General features: G+C 41.2%; 1 protein-coding gene across 1 annotated transcript; it reads left to right on the forward strand.

Annotated features, from left to right (window-relative positions):
• Positions 1-22358: 22358 nt before the first annotated feature.
• Positions 22359-22887, forward strand: LOC114229176 (60S ribosomal protein L21-like). Its single transcript, XM_054712142.1, is given in 2 exon segments — positions 22359-22569; positions 22572-22887. Coding segments are annotated over 2 exon segments (486 nt in total). The 5' UTR covers positions 22359-22361; the 3' UTR covers positions 22850-22887.
• The last annotated feature ends 269 nt before the right edge of the window (positions 22888-23156 follow it).

Raw genomic sequence — 23156 nt, forward strand, 5'->3', positions numbered from 1 at the left:
GGTGGATCACGAGAATGTCATCAGCTGCCCCCACCTGGGCACCAGCACCAAGGAGGCCCAGAGCTGCTGCAGGGAGGAGATCACTGTCCAATTTGTGGACATGGTGAAGGGGAGAGCCCTCGCGGGGGTCGTGAATGCCCAGGCCCTTACCAGCGCCTTCTCTCCACACACCAAACCTTGGATTGGTCTGGCAGAAGCTCTGGGAACTCTGATGAGAGCCTGGTCAGGGTCCCCCAAAGGGACCATCCAGGTGGTAATGCAGGTTTTATCCCTGAAGAATGCCGGGAACTGCCTGAGCCCCACAGTCATTGTCGGCCTCCTCAAAGACGCTTCTAATCATGTGGATGTGAACTTGGTGAACACCAAGCTGCTGGTGAAGGAGGCCGGCCTCAGTGTAACCACCTCCCATAACCCCACTGTACCAGGAAAGCAAGGATGCGGGAAAGGCTTCCTGAGTGTGGCGCTGGCAGATGCCCCCTACCAGTATGTGGGCTTTATCCAGGGCACCACACCTGTGCTGCAGGCACTCAATGAAGCTGCCTTTAGACCAGAAGTGCCGCTCTGCAGGGGTCTGTCCCTGCTCCCGTTCCGGGCTTAGCCCTCCAACCTTGCCATGCTGCCTACCATGATTGGGCTCCTCCTGGCAAAGGCAGGCATGCAGCTGCTGTCCTACCAGACCTCAGTGGTGTCCGATGGGGAGACCTGGCACATCATGGGCATCTCCTCCCTGCTGCTCAGCCTGGATGCCTGGAAGTAGCATGTGACTGAGGCCTTTCAGTTTTATTTCTGACCTTGGGGCTCACCAGGACCAGCCTTGGGGGCTTTGTGATCAACATTGAGAGGTCACATTCCTGGGGCTGACACCACTTATGTGGTCTGACCCCTGTAATAACCACTTATTAAACAGCCCACCCTCCCCTCCCCCCCCCCCAAAAAAAAAAAAAGAACCAAATCTGGGTCAATTGTGAGGAGCCAATGGCTGCCTAGGAGGCAGAGCTTTTGACACTGACTGGCATAGAAACTGACCAATAAGAACCAAATTGGCCATCAGAGGAGGGCAGTTGGGGGCGAGATCAGGCCAGCAGGGGAGGGCTGTTGAGGGCAAGATCAGGCCATCAGGGGAGAGCAGTTGGGAGTGAGATCAGGCAGGCAGAGGCAGTTGGGGGTTGAGATCAGGCCGGCAGGGGAGGGAAGCTAGGGGCGATCAGACAGGCAGGCAGAGGCAGTTAGGGGCGATCAGGCAGGCAGGCAGGTGAGTGGTTAGGAGCCACAGTCCCAGACTGAGAGAGGAATGTCCGACTGCTGGTTTAGGTCCAATACCACAGGGATCGGGCAGTCAGACATCCCTCAAGGGGTCCCTGATTGGAGAGGGTGCAGGGTGGGCTGAGGGAACCCCCCTCCATGCACGAATTTTGTGCACCAAGCCACTAGTCCTATATAATAAAAGCCCAGTGACCATAATGGCAGAACAACCAGAAAGACCGCTCGACTAGTCACTATGAGGTGCACTGACCACCTCTCAGTCCCTTTCCCCAGCCGATCACCTGGTGAACAGGGACCCAGGGGTGGGTGGCTGGGCATGTGGGTGGTGCCAGGCCAAGGCCCCTGCCCCACCGGTCACCCCACACACAGAGGGAGACCCATGGCAGGGATGGGGCCAGCAAAAGGAAGGAAAGGCCAACCTTTCAGTCCCTCTCCCCGACCGCAGGCTCCCATCACCTGGTGGTGAACAGGAAACCAGGGTGGGTGGCGGTGGGGGGCAGGACTGGTGAATGGGCAGAACGGCCAGCCTCTCGGTCCCTCCCCTGGGCCCACAGGCTCGCATCACCTGGTGGCGAACAGGAAACCAGAGTGGGTGGCGGTGGGGGGTCGGACTGGCGAACGGGCTGAACAGCCAACCTCTTGGTCCCTCCCCCTGGCCTGCAAGCTCCCATTTTCTGATGGTGAATGAGGAACCAGGTAGGTGTCAGGGGATGTGGGCAGTTCCAGACCAAGGCCCCCGCCCCACTGGTTACCCCACACACAGAGGGTGACCTGTGGTGGGGGCAGGGCCAGGAGCAGGATTGCCCTATGGTAAACTGGGAACCCAGGTGGGTGGTGGGGAGGGGGGCAGAGCTGGCTGCCAGCAGTTGGGGAAGATGACCCTAATTGCAGGCTAGGCCTAGGGACTGTACCCACACACATTTTCATGTGCCAGGCCTCTAGTTTAAAAATAAAATGAAAAAAATATTTTTAAAAGTTACCTTAGGGGAAGCTGTTATAAGTATAGTATTTTATAAATGTACTCGGGGCCCAGTGCACAAATTCGTGAACCTTGAAAGGAACTGTGGGCCACGAGGCTGTGGTGGGCACAGGGGCGAGTCTCGACCCATCCTCCGCACCCCAGCCCGGGCCCTCCCACCATGGCCCCTGGTCCCCTATCTGCTGACAACCCCACTCCTGCTGCTTCTGCTTCCATACGCTGATGGCGCCAGCCCCGATTGCACCCCTGACAGTGTGAAAAGATTGGGGCCGGTGCCAGCAGTGGGTGTGAGTGGTGGCTGCTGCCCTAATTGCCCCTCAGGAGCAAGGGGAGGTGGAGAACCCCTCAGGGGCAATCGTGGCTGGGAGCCACAGCTCACACCAGCTAACAGCACCAAGTAATTGGGACCAGCACTGGGCCCCAGCAGTGGGTGCAAGCGGCAGCTCCGGTGCTGGCTGCAGGTGCAAGCGGGGCTGTCACCTGCAGTGAATGCTGGCCCTGATTGCCCCTCAGGAGAAGGCGGAGGGGGAGGAGCCCTGAGGGGCGATCAGGACCAGTAGCCGCCGCTAACATCTGATGATGGCACCGGGCACCAGCAGTGGGTGCAAGTGGGGCCAGCATCAGCAGCAAGTGTGAGCACTGGGCAGGACCATGGCGCGTGGAAGCAAAGAATTTTCAGTAACCGATGCCCGCCTTGGTTTGGTGCCCCTGCTCACCTGCTCCACTATCCTGCTGTGGATGATGCCTGGCATGTTCCGTGTGGCCCTAGTGGTCAGCACACTTCACAGCGACTGCTTGTTCAGTTGTTCCACTGTTTGGTCTATTTGCATATTAGGGTTTTGTATATATAGATGCCATATTTTGAAATATACTTTTCTCTGGTAGAAAAGGGGTATTTTATAAATAAATTTACAATCCATGGCCCCAATGTCCACTTGAAAGTAATTAAGTGTGATTTGCATGTCACACTTTAGGAAGCAAGAATTTTACAAATTTAAGTTCAGGTTCACAAAGGAAACTGGAACAGAGTTGAAAGTATGCCAGGGTTTTGCTGCAAAGAGATATGGGAAAAATCAATAGAGGGAATCTATTCTGAGAAAGATGGCAGATAAAGCATTTTTACTGAGGCCCCAGGAGCAAAATTCTGCATGTCAAATCAGTCAGTCAACTCACTAATATGCAAGTAAGTAAATGAACAAATGCATAACCCTAGAATTTCTGTAGTCATATTAACTTTTTTGTGGGGGTTATATTATCTAAATAGATTATAAATGCCATAATTAAATTCAAGATCAGGCCATCTGTATTGCTCAATAAGTTAGGTGGTATATTTTGGCCCTGCTCTTTTTTTGTGATTTTATATATATATATATGTATATGTATATATATATACATATTATGTGATTATATATGTATGTGTATATGTGATTATATATATATATGTGTGTGTGTGTGTGTATATATATATATATACACACATATATATAATCACAAAACTGTGGGCCAGGTGCACGAAATTTGTGCATTGGGGGGTGTCCCTCAGCTCAGCCTGCACCCTCTCCAATCTGGGACCCCTCGAAGGATGTCCAACTGCCTGTTTAGGCTCGATCCCCATGGGGATCGGGCCTAAACAGGCAGTCAGACATCCCTCTCACAGTCCAGGAATGCTGGCTCCCAACCGCTCACCTGCATGCCTGCCTGATTGCCCCTAACCGCTTCTGCCTGCCAGACTGATTACCTCCTAACCACTCCCCTGCCAGCATGATCGATGACTAACTGCTCCCCTGCCGGTCCGATTGCCCCTAACTGCCCTCACTGGCTGGCCTGGTCGCCCCTAAGTGTCCTCCCCTGCAGGCCTGGTCACCCCAACTGCCCTCCCCTGCAGGCCTGGTGGCCCCAACTGCCCTCCCCTGCAAGCCTGGTCACCCCCAACTGCCCTCCTCTGCTGGCCTGGTCATCCTTAACTGCCCTCCCCTGCAGACCTAGTTGCCCCCAAATGCCCTCCCCTGCAGGTTGGTCTCCCCCCAACTGCCCTCCTCTGTAGGCCTGGGTCCCCCTCAACTTTTCTCCCCTGCAGGCCTGGTCACCTCCAACTTCCCTCCTCTGCTGGCCTGGTCACCCCTAACTGCCCTCCTCTGCCAGCTCGGTCACCCCCAACTGCCCTCTCTTGCAGACCTGGTCCCTCCCAACTGCCCTCCCCTGCTGTCCTGATCTCCCACAACTACCCTCCCCTGCTAGCCATCTTGTGGCAGCCATCTTGTGTCCACATGGGGGCGAACATCTTGTGTGTTGGAGTGATGGTCAGTTTGCATATTACTCTTTATTATATAGGATTATTATATAGGATACTGTTGATATTATTGCAGATATCTCCCATTTCCCCTCCTCCTTCCCAAAACTAAATTTGTTAAAAGATTATAAAGGAAATATTGTATACATTTAAGAAGATTAAATTTTTATCAGCACTCTGTTATACTTTTCACATAATCATTATCCTTAATTACAAATACACCTCAATTATAGACCCTTGTGTAACCTTTGCTTGAAAGAACTTCATTATTCATTAAATGAAGTGAGAATATGCCCTAGAAGATAATGAATCTATGTTTTTATAAATATCCCTGAATTACTTTTCTTAATTAAATGATTCAGAATTATTGAGGTGTAAGTGCAGATGCTCTTTTGTTGTAGGGAGTGACTCAATAATGTTTTACTTTCCATTCTTTTTTAATTTTTTATTGATTAAGGTATTACATATATGTCCTTATCTCCCCCCTCCCACTCATGCCCTCACACTTCTGGTGTCTGTGTCCATTGGTTATGCTTATATGCATGCATACAAGTCCTTTGGTTGATCTCTCCCCCTTATCACCACCCTCCCCTACCTTCCCTCTGATGTTTGATGGTCTGATCGATGATTCTCTATCTCTGGATCTGTTTTTGTTCATTAGTTTATGCTATTCATTATATTCTATAAATGAGTGAGATCACATGATATTTATCTTTCTCCTGCTGACTTATTTCGCTTAGTATAATGTTCTCCAGGTCCATCCATACTGTTGGAAATGGTAGGAGTTCCTTCCTTTTTATAGCAGTGTAGTATTCCATTGTGTAGATGTACCACAGTTTTTAATTCACTCATCTGCTGATGGGCATTTGGGCTGTTTCCAAATCTTGTATAGTCTCTAAAATAATTTTGAAGAATGACATATTCCTTACACATTATTATGTGGAGGTGCAAATTTTATCATATATTTAACTAATTACAAATTATGTAATGCTGCAATTTGGTACAAATTGAGCCCCCCAAATTTTAAATTTCATTAGAAAAATATTGAAATATATGCTACACTCAAGAGAACAGTACAATAAATATTATCAATTCATTATCCAGATTCAACAATTATTTGGATTTTGCTTTATCTCATCTTATTTTATTCTTTCTCCTTTGTGAGGTATTATAAAACAAGTCATGTCATTTTACTCCCATATTTCAATATGCATTTCTAAATAATATGTACTTCCTGTTATAACCATCATTATACCTGAAAAATTAATGATAAGTCCTTGGTATCATCTGATACCTGTTCAAAGCCCATTTTTCCCCCATTTCCCTCAATAACATATCTTTAAAGTTATTTTATTCAAAATAAGATTCACCTATAATATATCCCATTTGGTGTTATATCTCTTAAATATTTTTAAATTATAGATGTTCTTCTTTCATTTTCATTCATTTGTGCCCCTAATTCTTTACAAAAACTGAACCAGTTATCTTCTAGAATGATTCACATTCTGAATTTATCAGTTAGCTTTTTTTGAAGCATTATTTAACTTGTTCTTCAATTCCCTATATTTTCCATAAATTTAAGCATTTTCTAGGCTAAAATCAGGTAAAAGTGTTTGGCAAGAATGTCTCAAAGGACGTGCCAGGTGCTTTATATTGCATAATATTAAAAGGGCAAAAAATGATTGCCCTTCTAGGAATACACTACAAAGATTTCAATGGATTCAAATGATGAGCGTCAGCCCCCTGCATTATAAAGTCTGCTGTCATGCTTTTCTTTTACAGTTTCATCAATTGATGGTCATTATCTTTAAAAAATTAGAAACTGGAAAATAGTAGTTTTATAATTATGCAATTCCATGCACATTAATTTCCTGGAATTATTCTGTAAAGTGGAATTTCTCTTAACATTTATGACTATTAGATTAACCTAAGATGTGGTTTATGCAAGAAATGCAGAATGAATGGTTAATAATTTTTTTTAAATATCCAAATGTCAGAGTAACTTATCAGCATTCAGTTAGTTTAACATAATCTAGAGTTATATTTAGAATCTTTCTGTTGATTTTCTCTTTCTTATTGCATAACATTTTGGACAATTTAATACCCTATATAATAAAAGCTTAATATGCTAAGTATATGGTTGTCTAGTCGTCTGTTCAACCAATCAAAGAGTAATATGCTAATGATATGCTATGGGTGCTCAACAGCTTGCTATGACATGCACTGACCACCAGGGGGCAGACACTCTGACCAATAGGTTAGCTTGCTGCTGGGTTCCAGCCAATCAGGACTGAGCAAGACGGGCCCGACACACCCTGGCATCCCCCTGCGGTCCCTCCCCAGCTGGCCAACATACCGTGTCCCTCCCCAGCCTCAATCATGCACCAGTGGGGTCCGTCAGCCTGTGCCTGTCACAATTTGGGACCCCTCAGGGGATGTCAGAGAGCTGGTTTCGGCCCAATCCCATAGGCCAGGCCGAGGGACCCCAGTGGTACATGAATTTGTACACTGGGTCTCTAGTGTTTATAGTATAATTTTGGACTATTGATAAAGATAACTTGTTTATATTTGTTACTGAATAGATTATTGTATTTATGATCTGCTCTCTATTGGCTGGATTTGAGGTGAATGTACATCTAGTATTCAATTTGTGTCTTCTAACTAGAACACTTCACTAAAAGGAGCCAGATTCCTTGGATTAGTGGCAGAAAATATGGAAAATAATACTGGAGCAGATGTTTTTTCATGTGACAGAAAGCAAGTAACCTATTAAACAAATGGACCTACAGCCGACATCATGCTCAATGGACAAAAACTAAAACCATTTCACCTAAGAACAGGAATGAGACAGGGATGCCCACTTTCCCCACTCCTGTTCGACATAGTACTGGAAGTGCTAGCCATAGCAATTAGACAAGAAGAAGAAATAAAAGGTATCCAAATTGGAAAAGAAGACATAAAACTATTATTATTCACAGATGACATGATACTGTACATAGAAAATCCTAAAGACTCCATCAGAATATTATTAGACTTAATAAATGAATTCAGCAATATAGCAGGATACAAAATCAATGCCAAGAAATCTATGGTATTTTTATGCATCAGTAGTGAACTTACAGAAATAGAGATTTAAAAAAATCCATTTACCATTGCACCAAAAATTTAAGATACCTAGGAATAAACGTAACTAAGAAGATAAAAGACATGTACTCTGAAAACTACAAGACACTGAAAAAAGAGATAGAGGAAGATATAAACAAATGGGAGAACATACCGTGTTCATGGATTGGTAGAATCAACATCATTCATATGTACATACTACCCAAAGCAATCTACAGATTCAATGCACTCCCCATTAAAATACCAATGGCATATTTCACAGACCTAGAATGAACTCTCCAAAAATTCATCTGGAATAAAAAAAAAAAAGACCCTGAATAGCTGCAGCAATCCTCAGAAAGAACAAAGTAAGAGGGATCTTAATACCATACATCAAGCTGTATTACAAAGCCACTGTTCTTAAAACTGCCTGGTACTGGCACAAGAATGGACATATAGACCAATGGAATAGAATACAGAACCCAGAAATTGACTCAAACCACTACGCTCAATTAATATTTGACAAAGGAGACAAGAACATACAATGGAGTCAAGACAGTCTCTTCAATAAATGGTGTTGGGAAAATTGGACAGATATATGCAAAAAAAAAAAAAAATGAAACTAGACCACCAACTTACATCATACACAAAAATACACTCAAAATGGAAAAAGGACTTAAACATAAACAACCCAATAAAAAAATGGGCAATGGACCTAAATAGATACTTTTCAAAAGAGGACATAAGGAAGGCCAAGAGACATATGAAAACATGCTCAAAGTCAGTAATCATCCAATAGATGCAAATCAAAACGACAATGCGATATCATCTCACACCTGTCAGAATGGCTATCATCAACAAATCAACAAATGACAAGTGCTGGCGAGTATGCAGAGAAAAAGGAACCCTCATGCACTGCTGGTGGGAATGCAGACTGGTGCAGTCACTGTGTAAAACAGTATAGCATTTCCTCAAAAAACTAAAAATGGAACTCCCATTTGACCCAGTAATCCCACTTCTAGGAATATATCCCAAGAAAGGAGAAATGCTATTCAGAAAGGATATATGCATCCCTATGTTCATAGCAGCACAATTTACCAGAGCTAAGATTTGGAAACAGCCTAAGTGCCCATCAGCAGATGAGTGGATTGAAAAACTATGGTACATCTACACAATGGAACACTACACTGCTGTAAAAAGGAAAGAACTCCTACCATTTGCAATAGCATGGATGGACATGAAGAGCATTATGCTAAGCGAAATAAGCCAGTCAGAGAAAGATAAATATCACATGATCTCACTCACTTGTGGAATATTATGAACAACATAAACTGATGAACAAAAACAGATCCAGAGACAGAGAAGCATCAATCAGACCATCAAACATCAGAGGGAAGGTAGGGAAGGATGGGGGTAAGGGGGAGAGGTCAACCAAAGGACTTGCATGCATTCATATAAACCTAACCAATGGACACAGACACTAGGGGGGTCAGGGCATGAGTGAGGGGGGTAATGGGGGGATAAGGACACATATGTAATACCTTAATCAATAAAGAAAAAAAAATAGAGAAAGGGAAAAAAATACCATCTAACACCTGTCAGAATGGCTATCATCAACAAATCAACAAACAACAAGTGCTGGCGAAGATGTGGAGAAAAAGGAACCCTCCTGCACTGCTGGTGGGAATGCAGACTGGTGCAGCCACTGTGGAGAAGTATGGAGTTTCCTCTAAAAGTTAAAAATGGAACTCCCATTTGACCCAGTAACCCCATTTCTAGGACTGTATCCCTAGAAACCAGAAATGCCATTCAGAAAGGATATATGCAAACCCATGTTCATAGCAGCACAATTCACAATAGCTAAGATTTGGAAACAGCCTAAGTGCCCATCAGCAGATGAGTGGATTAGAAAACTGTGGTACATCTACACAATGGAATACTACGCTGCTGTAAAAAAGGAACTTTTACCATTTGCAGCAGCATGGATGGAACTGGAGAGCATTATGCTAAGTGAAATAAGCCAGTCAGAGAAAGATAAATATCACATGATCTCACTCATATATGGGATATTATGATCAACATAATTTAATGAACAAGAATACATTCAGAGACAAATGGTAGGGGGAGGGGTGTTAGAGAGCAACCAAAGGACTTGTATGCATGCATATTAGCAAAACCAGTGGAGACAGACAATGGGGTGGTGGGGACTTTCCCGGGGTGGGAATGGCTGGGGGGGGGTTTCAAGTGGGGAAAAAGGACACATGTAAAATTTTAGACAATAAAGCAAATATATAGCTCATAACAGCTATATCTCAACAAAAACACCTTTTTTGTTCTGTCAAAATTCAGAATGAAGGCATCTATATTGAGGGTTTAGAAGAAAGCACATCCTTTTAAGAGAACAGTTTAAAAAATTATAAGCAAGTAATACTATATATGTATAATACATGCTACATGCTGTATCCATAAAAAATAAAAACATTTCTTTAAAAAAAAAGATAACACAGACCTAAAATGAAGTCCTCTTCAAAATATATTGAGGTTTAAAAGTTTAAGACAGTATTTTTATATACTGAAATCATATTATAATTATTAAGTGATTTAAATTAAAATATTTAAATAATAAAAAAATTTTCTATTGCCAAGTGATGTCTCAGTGCAAGGCATTACTCTGATGTTTGTGATTATTCTGATATAAACAAACCTACTGTGCTTCCAGGTGTATAAAAGTAAAGCACGTACAATTACATTAGTATGCTATCCATCCAGGTTTGTGTAAGTACTCTATGATGCACATGACAATGACATCATCTAATGTTACATTTCTCAGAACTTATCTCTATCATTAAGCAGCACCTGACTGTATAAGTAATACACATTTAATCAAAACAACAAAATTATAAACTTTGACTTAAATAATTATGCAAAAATCTCAAATGCAAATACAATCTTAAAGATATAGATGAGACAGTGTTGGTGGCTTGATTTAAGACATGGTAAGTGTCTTTCAGATTCAGTGAACCCTCAGGAGACAGTGCACTGTAATGACTTTAGGGAGAGTTAGATTCATGTGCTTCTTTCTAAGGGAGAAGAGAGATTGTGAAAAAGCAGAAAGGGAAAACATTAAGCCTTTCCTCATAGGTTCTTAGTTTCTCAGACAGATCCATCAGCATTAGAGTGAGATTTTTTAAAAGGCATTCTCATCTTTTAATTCTCTCTACACATTGGTAAAGACACTGAGGCCTCTGCAGGTAGGAAAATCCAGTTTTAATACTGTTGATCTAAGTCACACATGTTAGTATAGAATAAGAATTGACACACATAACAAAAATGGTTTCTAAGGTAACATTGTTAATTGTGAACAAGAAAGCTGAAACTGGAGAATTAATAATCTTGGAAAAATATATTTAATGCAAAATTTACAAGTTGTTCAAACTAACAGCAACTAGCAAGAGGTCACGTGGCTACCTGTTAACCCCTATAGAAGCACTCAGGCCAGGACCAGACTGCTTAGACTGCTGCAAGAAAAGGTAACCAAGGCAGCAGAGTAAGCACACAATCTGCTTTACTCAGTCTATGAATTCAAACGTAAACCTCATCAAGAAACACTTTCACAGACACCCAGAATGTTTATACATCTGGGCACCACATGGCCCAGTCAGCTTGATAAATCTAACCATCATGATTTCACTTAAAGTCCCTGGCATTCTAGCAAAAATGACATGCTATATCTTTTGCAGGAGTGGGGAGTGGAGAGAGTCCTCAAATAAAATAACAATAATAACAAAAGCTGCTTAACTGGAGTTTTCCTTCATAAAGGACTGATTTGATGTCAAAGTTTCTAAGTGATTGCCAGTCCATGCTAAAATGTAAGGTTTTAACTGAATAAAAAATTAACAGGTATTCTTAGAAAGAATAGAGTAGTTTGAGTTGAGGCTTTTCAGGAGGGTTTCGTGGAGGAAGGGGTTTAAACAAGCCCTGATAAATCAGTAAATATTGAATCAACAGAGAAGTGTACATATCCTGCCTTATCATTGCATTGGGTCAGGAACATTCCACAGATTAACAAATGGTTCCTCAGCACACAACATAATGTATCAGGGGATATTTTGTATTCCTTATTTTTAGATATGGTCTCTGAAATAAAAAGTTCATAAATAGTGTCACATCTTTTTCATCACTTAACCTTGAGCTCCTTTAAGGAATTGTACTATGAAAATAGAATTTATTCTATTATGCCTCCCTCATAAATTTATCTGTTTCTTTTTCTGCTCACTTGTCACTGGATATGACAAACTAAGATTTGGCTACTTCATATTCTGCAGCTACATATTTAAGAAAAATCTAATTTGAGACTATTGAAATAAAGAGTTTATTTTTTTTCTTCCTTGACCTTTATTTCTGATGGATTCACTTGACCAAAAGAATAACTTTTAGTAAGATATGGGCCTTTCTGAGAACACAGAATGTGTTGGCTATCTCATAAACTCTTGAGTGGTCTATTTTGAGGTGTCTAAAAAGTCTTTATCTGAACAATCTATATCTTAGTTTCTCAAGGTCAAAGGAATGTCATGCCTTTCTTTTAGATATTAAGCAACAAAAAAAGTCATAAATGTTAGTCACATATAAAAGTAATAAATGTAGTCTGGTCAGTATGGTTCAGTGGTTGAGCATCAACCTATAAACCTGGAGGTCATTGTTCAATTTCTGGTCAGGGCACATGCCCAGGTTGTGGGTTCAATCCCTATTGGGGGTTGTGCAGGAGGCTGCTAATCAATTATCCTCTGTCATCATTGATGTTGACAAAAAACAATTGAATGCATATACACCAAGTAGATGGTGAGGGAGGAATTTAACTGGATGTGTTGCAAAATATCCCAGGCACAATAAATGAACAATATTATCTTTGGCTTACATTACTAAGAGAAACTTGCTAGAAGTAAAGAAGGGAAAAGTAATACAGAGATTGAGAAATAAACTTAAACCTTTATTTAACACTCAGAATACTGATTAAATGAAAAAATTGGAAGGCAAAATTTTAAGAACTCACCAACCTAGCCTTTACTAGAAGCAAATTCAAAGCATATTAGTCACCAGATAGTCATACTATATTAAAAAGATGACCATTAGTCCAGCCAGCATGGCTCAGTGCTTGAGTTCCCATCTATGAATCTGGAGGTCACATTTTGATTCCCAGTCAGGGCACATGCCTGGGTTTTGGAATCTATCCCCAGTGTGGGGCATGAAGCCAATAGATGACTCTTTCTCATCATTGATGCTTCTATCTCTCTCTCCATCTTCTTTCCTCTCTGAAATCAATAAAAATATATATTTAAAAAAGGATGAACATTAGAAATAACCACAAACTGTCATAGACACCTTAACAGTATTTCTTTCTCCCAGGCAATGTATTTGGGAAAAATTGTGGGTTTTTTGTTTCATCTTGTCATCCCCTACACCCCACTTGAATACTGAGCAGAGCTAATAAGCCACATCTAAAAGAAATTGGAAAATGGGGTACTAATCAGTTACCTATGTATTTTTCTCATTGGTCCAATGGTGGCTGAGGTGCAGGTAGTTTATGAAATCTATATTCTTCTCTAGTTATTTTCATCATCGTGGTTTATGATATGTGTGAATTGTAGTGTTTAAGAGTACAACTTTGAGAAATACAGACTGCATTAAACCCCTAACTATTCACTTTTTTAATTGTCTTGTCTGGGGGAAATTACTTAACTTTTGTTTACCTCACTGCAAAACTAGAATAATGTAAAGGTCTGAACACATTGTTCAAAATTAATGTTGCTGCTATCCTCCCTTAATAATACTTCTTTTACTCTCTTTTATACCACACAGTATTCATGAATATAAAAATAGTTATAATATAAAAAGTCATTTCTTTTATATTCTTCTATTTTTCTTTAAATTAGTTTATATTCATGCAACCTTACCTTTTGCATTATATTTATTCAATTTTTAAAAAAACAATTATTGGTTTCCCACTATGTGCCAAAAATTGTCTAATACTGAGAATACAAAATGAACAAGGTATAATCCCTACTCTCAAACAGTTTATGGTATATTAGGGGGGAAAAATAGAAAAAATACAATAAAATATATGTGCTACATAGGATATATAATCAGAGGTCTTAGGAAAGTAATTGTCTAGAGTGTCTGTTTAAATTTTTCAAAGAAATGTTTAAACCTGGACCTGGAAAATGAGTGGCATTTCTCAAATAGAAAAACAAGAGACATAGGAGAAGGAAATTTTAGGCACAATGAACAAAGAGATTTTAAATTCCAGCATATCAATCCTAACAACCATACTTTTCAATCAATTGTAAATCTAGTGTTACTTATCAGTGTTCTTGGTTCCTTAAGACACTTTCTGCTAGTGATTTATAAAGCAATCATTTTATGTAGGTAGCAATGTTGATTTTACGTCCACAGAGAACAATTATCTGGAAGTAGGAGAACACCAGCCAATTTAATTGTCACATCTCTATTTTTTATTTTAATTTCATAACATAATTTTGCACAGAAAGTACAGTCATATGGTTGATTCCAAAATCAAAAGGATGTATATAAAAAAGTTTTCTTCTCACAGCTACTCATTTGTCACCCCCACATCATTACTATTCATCCCTGTTTATACTCAGTTACTTTATGGACATTCTTTTTCACTCTCTGATAAATCCTAGAGATATTTCCAAGACAGCACAAACAGTTATATTTCTAATTACCGTACTCTAATTTATTTAAATAATCCCTTAATGATAGACATGTAGAATGATTTATTTTTTTGTAAGTAGCAATTGTTGCTATTTAGATAATGCTAAAACGAGTATCTTCTTAACATATATCATTTCACTCATGCATAAAATGTCTCCATAGTCTAAATCTAAAGAAATACGATTTGGGCATCAAAGAATAGGTATCTCTACTAATAAAAGGGTAATATGCTAATTAGAGCAGACATCTTCCAGACATCCTTCCAGAAAAAGTCTCAGCAGCTGCGAGGGCCAAGGCTCAGGCCAGCAGTGGCAGCAGCAGCAGGGTAATGGGGGCAGTGTCTTCCCCTGATCCTCCAGGTCACCTCCTGCAGAGGGAGCTGAGGCAGAGGCAGTTGGGGGCGATCAGGCTGGCAGGCAGAGTGGTTAGGGGCGATCAGGCAGGCAGGCATGTGAGCGATTAGGAGCCAGCAGTCCCAGATTGCGAGAGGGATGTCCAACTGGCAGTCGACATTCCCTGAGGGGTCCCAGATTGAAGAGGGTGCAGGCCTGGCTGAGGGATACCCCTCTTCTGTACACAAATTTTGTGCACCAGGCCACTAGTATATATATATATACATATATATATATATATATATATATATATATATATATACACATATATATATACATATATATATACACATATATATACATATATATATATATATATATATATATATATACATATATATAAAATTATGTTCAATATTGAAAACCGCTTTTCATAGTATTTTTATTTCCCATGGTGGGTGTCCCTATTGAAACCAGCAATATAAAAATGTCTCTTTTCCCACAGTATGTGCAACAATATGAGTTCTTTTTTTATGTGTTTCTGGTGTTATTTTCTAATCTATAGAGAGATGGACAGATAGATCAATGTCAATGCTTTGTTCTTTCTTAAGAACTCTGATTATATATCAGATTAGTTAGATTAGATAATATATAGAGACTAGAGGCCTGATGCATGGAATTCATGCATGGGTGTGGTACCTAGGCCTGGCCAGCAATCAAAGCATGAGTGTCTGGCAGGGAAAGGTAAGTCCCAGCTCACCTCTGAGCCCTGGGCAGCAACTGGGACCAAGGGCTCCCACACGTCCTCCCTCCACCTGAGTCATTGGGCCCCCATCCAGCTCTCTCTGTGCCTGGGAGTGGGGCAATGACCCCACCCCCTGCTACCTGCTACCACTGCTAGTCACTGTCTGTGGGGTGATCTGCGGGGCAATTGGGCCTGGCTCAGACCTGCCTTGGCCTAACACTGCCCACTCACCTGCTCCACCATCCCACCGCAGTCCTGTTCTCATCGGGGCCCATCAGGGCCAGCAGCGCCTCCACTGCTACCCACTGCCAGCATCGTGTCACTCACGCCTGCTATGTTCTGTACCACCCGCTGGTGGTCAGCGCACATCATAGTGAGCAGTTGAATTCCAGATCTAGGGGACAATTTGCATATTAGGCTGTTATTATATAGGATGATATATATAGATTATATATATATACCTTATATATATAATCTATATTTAGATTATATATATATACCTTATATATAATCTATATTTATATCAGATTAGACAGATTAGAAGATCAGATATTATCATGTCAGATTAGATAAATAATTATATAGGTATTTAAATGGTATTTTAGTACAATTTGTTTTGCATTTTTTTACTATATTAATGAGCATAGCTTTATTATTTTGAGTCATTTTAATTTCTTTTTTTATGGATCATTATTCCTACATGTTTCCTCTTTTATTTCTCTGAGGTTTCTGTCTTGTTCCACTGTAATTGTAGGTGTTCTTTATATGTTAAAATTATATATATACTAGAGGCCCGGTGCACGAAATTCATTCACGGGGGGTGTGTGTCCCTCAGCCCAGCATGCACCCTCTCTGATCAGGGACCCCTCGAGGGATGTCTGACTGCCGGTTTAGGCCTGATGCCTGGAATGCTGGCTCCCAGCTGCTCGCCTACCTGCCTTCCTGATTGCCCCTAACCGCTTCTGCCTGCTAGCCTGATTGATGCCTAACTGCTCCCCTGCCAGCCCAATTCCTCCTAACTGCCCTTACCTGCTGGCCTGGTCACCCCTAACTGCCCTTCCCTGCCAGCCTGGTCACACCTAACTGCCCTCCCCTGCTGGCCTGGTCCCCCCCAACTGCCCATCCTTGCAGGCCAGGGTCCCCCCCAACTGCCCTTCCCTGCAGGCCTGGTCACCCCCAACTTCCCTCCTCTGCCAGCTTCATCACCCCTAACTGCCCTTCCCTGCAGGCTTGGTCACCCCCAACTGCCCTCTCTTTCAGGCCTGGTCCCTCCTCACTGCCCTCCCCTGCTGGCCATCTTGTGGCAACCATCTTGTGTCCACATGGGGACAGCCATCTTTGACCACAAGGGGGCAACCATCTTGTGTGTTGGAGTGATGGTCAATTTGCATATTACTCTTTTATTAGATAGGATAGTGCATAGTATATATATATATATATCATATATTGTATATCATATACATGATGTTATATATCATATATATTATCTGCATTATATATATTCTAGAGGTCTGGTGCACAAAATTCGTGGACTGGGGTATGTCCCTCAGCCCAGCCTGTACCCTCTCCAATCTGGGACCCCCTTGAGGGATGTCCAACTGCAGGTTTAGGCCTGATCCCACAGGGGTCGGATGACCAACAATCAGACATCCCTCTCACAATCTGAGACTGCTGGCTCCCAACCACTCACCTGCCTGCCTGCCTGATTGCCCCCAACTGCCCTCCCCTGCTGGCCTGGTTGCCCCCAACTGCCCTCCCTGCTGACCTAATCATCCACAACTGTCCTCCCCTGCTGGCCATCTTGTGGCAGCCATCTTGTGACAACATGGGGGCGGCCATCGTGTGCAGGGGTGTGATGGTCAATTTGCATTAGTATTACCTCTTTATTATATAGAATGATATATATAATATATATAATATGTCATATATATTATATATATGATATATATATATATATACAATCTACAAAGCTTGACTATAAGCAAAGTCTAAATATAAATAAAAAGTATTTTAACTAATATTCCAAAGGGCCACTTTCTTTTTATCTATAGTTACTAGAGTATTATAAAATTAACAAAGATTTTCCTTTATACCAATACTTACAATCATAATTCCCATATTTGAAATTCTAATAGTAAATATGTGGAGACAGCATTAAAATATGGTGGATATACTTAAAGTCAAACTTGAAAATAGTGCTATTAATTTTTTATTACCTAAAATAAAAATAAAAAATTAATGAGTGTCAAGTTCAATGTAATGAATTTCATAGGTATAGATTTCAATTTTATTTTAAGGTGACATTTTAATGAGACATGTAAGTGAATTAGAAAAAAAAAACTAATATTAATTATTAACACCTGAAATAAAACTCACCTGCAAAGTTTTTTGGAGGGGAAATTCAATAAAGGGGTTATTGTGCTGATCATTTTCTGCACAATATTCAGTGAAAGAATACTTGGATTATTTGAAAGGAGGACATACCATTTTCGGCAGAAGAACTTCTAATATATTTCTGAGTACTTCTCTCATCATGCACTGTGACCATAATGGGAAAAATGCATCTAGCACAAGTAATAACAGAATGAAATTTGATCTCATAAAGTAATATTCATATTTTAGATCCCTTCTATACAATATTAATCAATATGATTGTGTAGTAGTCCTTCCACATCAAATTTTTGCATAATAAAAATGTTTCAATGCTACATTGAAAATGTACATGTGTTTAACAATTTATTTTTAAAATACCCTAAGTTAATAATATAAAGAAACCAGCAATTTTTAAGATGACATGATTTGAAACAGTCATTGCTTGCTACCAGTTCAAAATAACAAATATGCAGCATGGAAGGCACTTATTAAGTAAATCATAAGGTTTTTACATAGTACTAATGACACAGATGAGCATGCTGTGAGAGAGCTCAGTCATTAAAACACCCTTTACAGATGCCAAGAAGTGGAAGTCACCCTGCAGGATCTCCACTCCTTGGCCAAAGCAGCTTCCAAACACAGTGAGAAATTAAAAGCTTTGCTGATTGGATTACTAAAATACATAATGGTCAAATGAACTTCAAAATGCAACTATTTTGTATGGTCAGAGCTTTCTTGGATACAAAACTAAGAAATGTAAAATTCTTTAGACTATTAGATCACTGAGAAGTCAGTTATTTCAAATCCACACATATAATACCACACTTCCTATTACATCTGTACTAGAGGCCTGATGCATGAAATCGTGCAAGAGTAGGCCTTCCTTCTCCTGGCTGTCAGCACCTGCTTCCCTTTCAGCCCCAGCTTCATCCAGAAAGTCATCCGGAAGGATGTCCAGTCTAATTAGCATATTATCCTTTTATTTTATAGATGGGCTTTGAATCTTTTCCATAAAGTAAGTCAACAGCAATAATAACATTTCTATTTCAGTCATGTGATGCTTAACCATGTGCTCCCCTCAATGTTGGACCCCATACACAAAAGTGGTTCCTTAATATTAGAATGCAGCTGCATTTCCTGAAAGAAGTGGAAGGGCATGCGGTTCAAGTGGAATTTTTTTCTCTTAAAGAAACAATATCTCTGGGGCTTGGCAACAGATTCCCTCTATCTCACAGCTCCCCAATGGGTCAGCCACTGACCTGTTTCAGCACAGAGGAGCCTGTCTCTCCAGTTCTACATGCTCAGAGGGTCCTACCGCCTCCCAGGTCTACAGTGATGCTCTTCAGAACACATTGATATACATTCTTTGTGGAGGATCTAAGACCCTGTACAGGTCACAGATCCACAGGAACTTCCTGAACAAGTACCTAGTGCCACTGCCGCTTTAGTGAAAGCTTTCTGTGGTAGTGTAGAGCCAGCCTGTCCCTGTACTTTAAAAAAAATAATTTCAGGTTGTAATGATGTAAAGCATAACTAAGTTTTATTTCTTCCATCAACTCAATGCCAGAGAAAGCTCTTTGTGCTAGATAGGTTCAATGGAACCAAAAACAAATTTTCAAAGTAAAAATGTTGAGTCCTCACTTCTACACCCTCCCTATGTTAAAAGCCCTCTCTTTTTTAAAAAAAAAATGAATACCACAAAATTCCTTATCTGACCACTGCTTCACCATACAAATGCCAAAACCACATTGCCATGAGAATCTCCTATGTTCCTTTATCTCTCTACCTAAATGTCTTATTCCTACTGATCCTCAGTCTAGCTGTCACTCCTCCCTGACATTAACTATTATGCTGATCTATGCCTTAACCAGCAGTTTCCCTTGATATTTCCAATCAATCCAGCCCACATGTCTGCTCACGAAGCAGCATTAATTACTTTGATGTTCTATTTATGACCCTGTCAGGAGGTAGCAGGAGCAGGGCTTGTGCAATAGTGTTTATAAAGTCTACAGTGGTATACAGTAATAGCCTAGGACTTCACATCCACTCACCACTCACTGATTCACCCAGAGCAACTTCCAGTCCTGCAAGCTGCATAAGCTCCATTCATAGTAAGAACCATATATATATATATATACAGAAAATATTACAGGTGTCTCCCTTTCCTCCAACTGACCCCCTCTACCCTGCTCCCACCCCATTTTTTGTATTTTATACCATATATTTACTGTGCCTTTTCTATGTTTAGATACAGAAATAGCTACCATTGTGTTACAATTGCCTACAGAGTTCAATACAGTAACATGATGCACAGATTTGTTGTCTGGGAGAAATAGGCTAGGCCAGTATCGGCAAACTCATTAGTCAACAGAGCCAAATATCAACAGTACAACGATTGAAATTTCTTTTGAGAGCCAAATTTTTTAAACTTAAACTTCTTCTAACGCCACTTCTTCAAAATAGACTCACCCAGGCTGTGGTATTTTGTGGAAAAGCCACACTCAAGGGGCTAAAGAGCCGCATGTGGCTCGTGAGCCACAGTTTGCCGACCAAGGGGCTAGACCATCTTATATAATAAAAAGGTAATATGCAAACTGCATCACTCTGCTATGCCCACGATTGGGCCGGCTGGAGGCGCGGGGAGCGGGACTCAGGGTGGCCGATTGGCTGGCAGTAGGAGCGGAGGTCGGGGACTCGCGAGTCCCCACCCCCCGCTGGCCTAAATGGCCGGCTCTGCGGGAGGACCCATGGGGCCGGTGGCAGAATTCAGGGTGGCCGACTGCGGAATTCGGGGTGGCCGATTGCATGGCTGCCGGCACCAGTTTTCCACCAGCACCAGTTTTCCTCTGCCCCCCTCCCCCCCCCCCCTGCCAATTGGAGCGCCTCCCGAGTCCCGCCCCTCAGAGGAAAACTGGTGCTGGTGGAAAACTGGTGCTGGCAGCCAGGTGAAGGAAAGTCTATTGCACAAAACTTCGTGCAACGGGCTTCTAGTCTTATATAATAAAAGCGCAATATGCAAATCAACTGAACAGGGGAACAACCAGGCGGGGGGCGGGGCCGGTGAACAGGAAGCACCAGGCCAGCCAAGGCACTTGCCAGCGGGCAGAGGGAAGGGACGGCGATCTGGGCAGGGGGGGAGGGGGCACAGTGACCAGTGGTGGCAGAGGGGTGATTGGGGGGCAGGGCCAGCAGCTCACCACAGGTGCTGTCCCCTGATCGGCCCCCTGATCGCCTCCCCCAGAGGGAGAGGGCCTAAGCTGTCAGTTGGACATCCCCTGAGGGCTCCCGGACTGCGAGAGGGCACAGGCTGGGCTGAGGGACCCTCTGAGTGCATGAATTTCATGCACCAGGCCTCTAGTATTATATAGCCTAGGTGTGTAGTAAGTGCACTAGGTCTGTGTAAGTGAACTCTGTGATGTTCACATAATGGTGAAATTGCAAACAATGAATTTCTAAGAATATGTCCCTGTCATATGACTGTATTTTATTGTTTTGTTCAAAGGAGTTTTCACTTATGTACTTTCATTTGTAACACAAAAAGGAGAGATAGAAGGGGACCAAAAAGAATCATTGTCCTACAATTATTAACAAATTAGACAGTTCTAGAAACTTGATTATTACTTTCTCAATAATTACAATCATTGTCCTTATGAATCTTACATGAGCATATATTTTACCATGTTTCAATAGTGACTCACTTTTGAAAATTTAAATTGATATCACTGTTTAACTTTAGTGAATTTCTGAGGTGCAGGAGTTGTAAATCAGAAAAAGCAACATAAGCAGTCACAGCTCTTCGGTTTACCTACATAATTTGGGCACCATTATTGTACTTTGCCAGGTAATAGCAGAGTGCCCTGTGGTGTGAGTTCTGGGTAGCTCGCATTTAGATTTAGATTTCTGCTCACATTTATAGAGTACTAATCCTGTGTGTTTTACACTAAATAGCCTCATCTTCCATCAACTCTCACCAACTCCATTCCTAGACCCAAAAAAATGGCTAATAAAAGGAAACAACATTTACTGTGTGATTACTATGTTCTAAGCACTCTACAGTGTTCTGTAGTTGTACTATGACAATTATTCTTACTCTATAAAGACTATTTTCAAGCTCTCTCACCCCCCACCCCATTTTAGAGATAAGGACATGGAGATGTGGAGAGAGTAAGTTCTCCTGCCCAGACTGCCTGGCTTGAAGATGCTGTGCTGAAACTGGAACCCAAAGTTGTGATATCAGAGTCTTGAGTTTTAACCTGTTTTATCTAATGGATTCTAAACATTAATATTAATGACTAAATGACTACAAAAGTAAAATAATAATTTTTATTATTTGAACTCTCTAATTAATGGGGTGATATTGAAAATATATAAATTAATAGACTGGTTCAATTAAAATTAATTTATATACCAATGATAACTCCATGTAAAATGTTTCAAAAATATAATTTTAAACTTTGTAGAGTTCTTAAAATGTAATGTCCATTAAAAAAAACAAATAAAGGCTTCCTTTTGGCCGGAACTGCCATCTTCCTGTAATTCACCAAAATGACTAACACAAAGGGAAAGAGGAGAGGAACCCGCTCTATGTTCCCCAGGCCTTTTAGAAAACATGGAGCTGTTCCTTTGGCCACATACATGCGAATCTACAAGAAAGGTGATATTGTGGACATCAAGGGAATGGGCCCTGTTCACAAAGCAAGGCCCTCACAAATGTTCCCATGGCAAAACAAAACTGGATGAGTCTACAATGTCACCCGTATGCAGTGGGCATTATTGTGAACAAGCAAGTTAAGGGCAAGATTCTTGCCAAGAGAATTAATGTACGTCTTGAGCATATTAAGCCCTCTAAGAGCCGAGATAGCTTCCTGAAACGTGTGAAGGAAAATGATCAGAAAAAGAAGGAAGCCAAAGAGAAAGGTATCTGGGTTCAACTGAAGCGTCAGCCTGCTCCACCCAGAGGGGCACACTGTGTGAGAACCCATGGGAAGGAGCCTGAGCTGCTGGAGCCCATTCCCTATGAATTCATGGCATGATAAGTGAGGAAAAATAAAAAAGACTTCTGTGCTGAAAAAAAAAAACAACAACAAAAAACAAAAACAAATAAAGAATAACCTCTAGACGTCATTTAAAAATCAAACTATTTTAGATTTGTTACATTGTTACAGGGGTCTTTTGCTGTAACACCTCTGAGAGTAGATGTTAAGCATTATCACACATACAAAATTTACCTATATCAACTATATGAATTGAAGGATTTGTTATTCACTCCCCAATCAAACTATCATATAAATCAAAAACATGTTTTCTTGGTGTGATTTTCTTTTGCTTTTTTTTTTTTTT

The sequence above is a fragment of the Eptesicus fuscus genome, chromosome 3 (genome assembly GCF_027574615.1).
Source record: "Eptesicus fuscus isolate TK198812 chromosome 3, DD_ASM_mEF_20220401, whole genome shotgun sequence".
Lineage (NCBI taxonomy): Eukaryota > Metazoa > Chordata > Mammalia > Chiroptera > Vespertilionidae > Eptesicus > Eptesicus fuscus.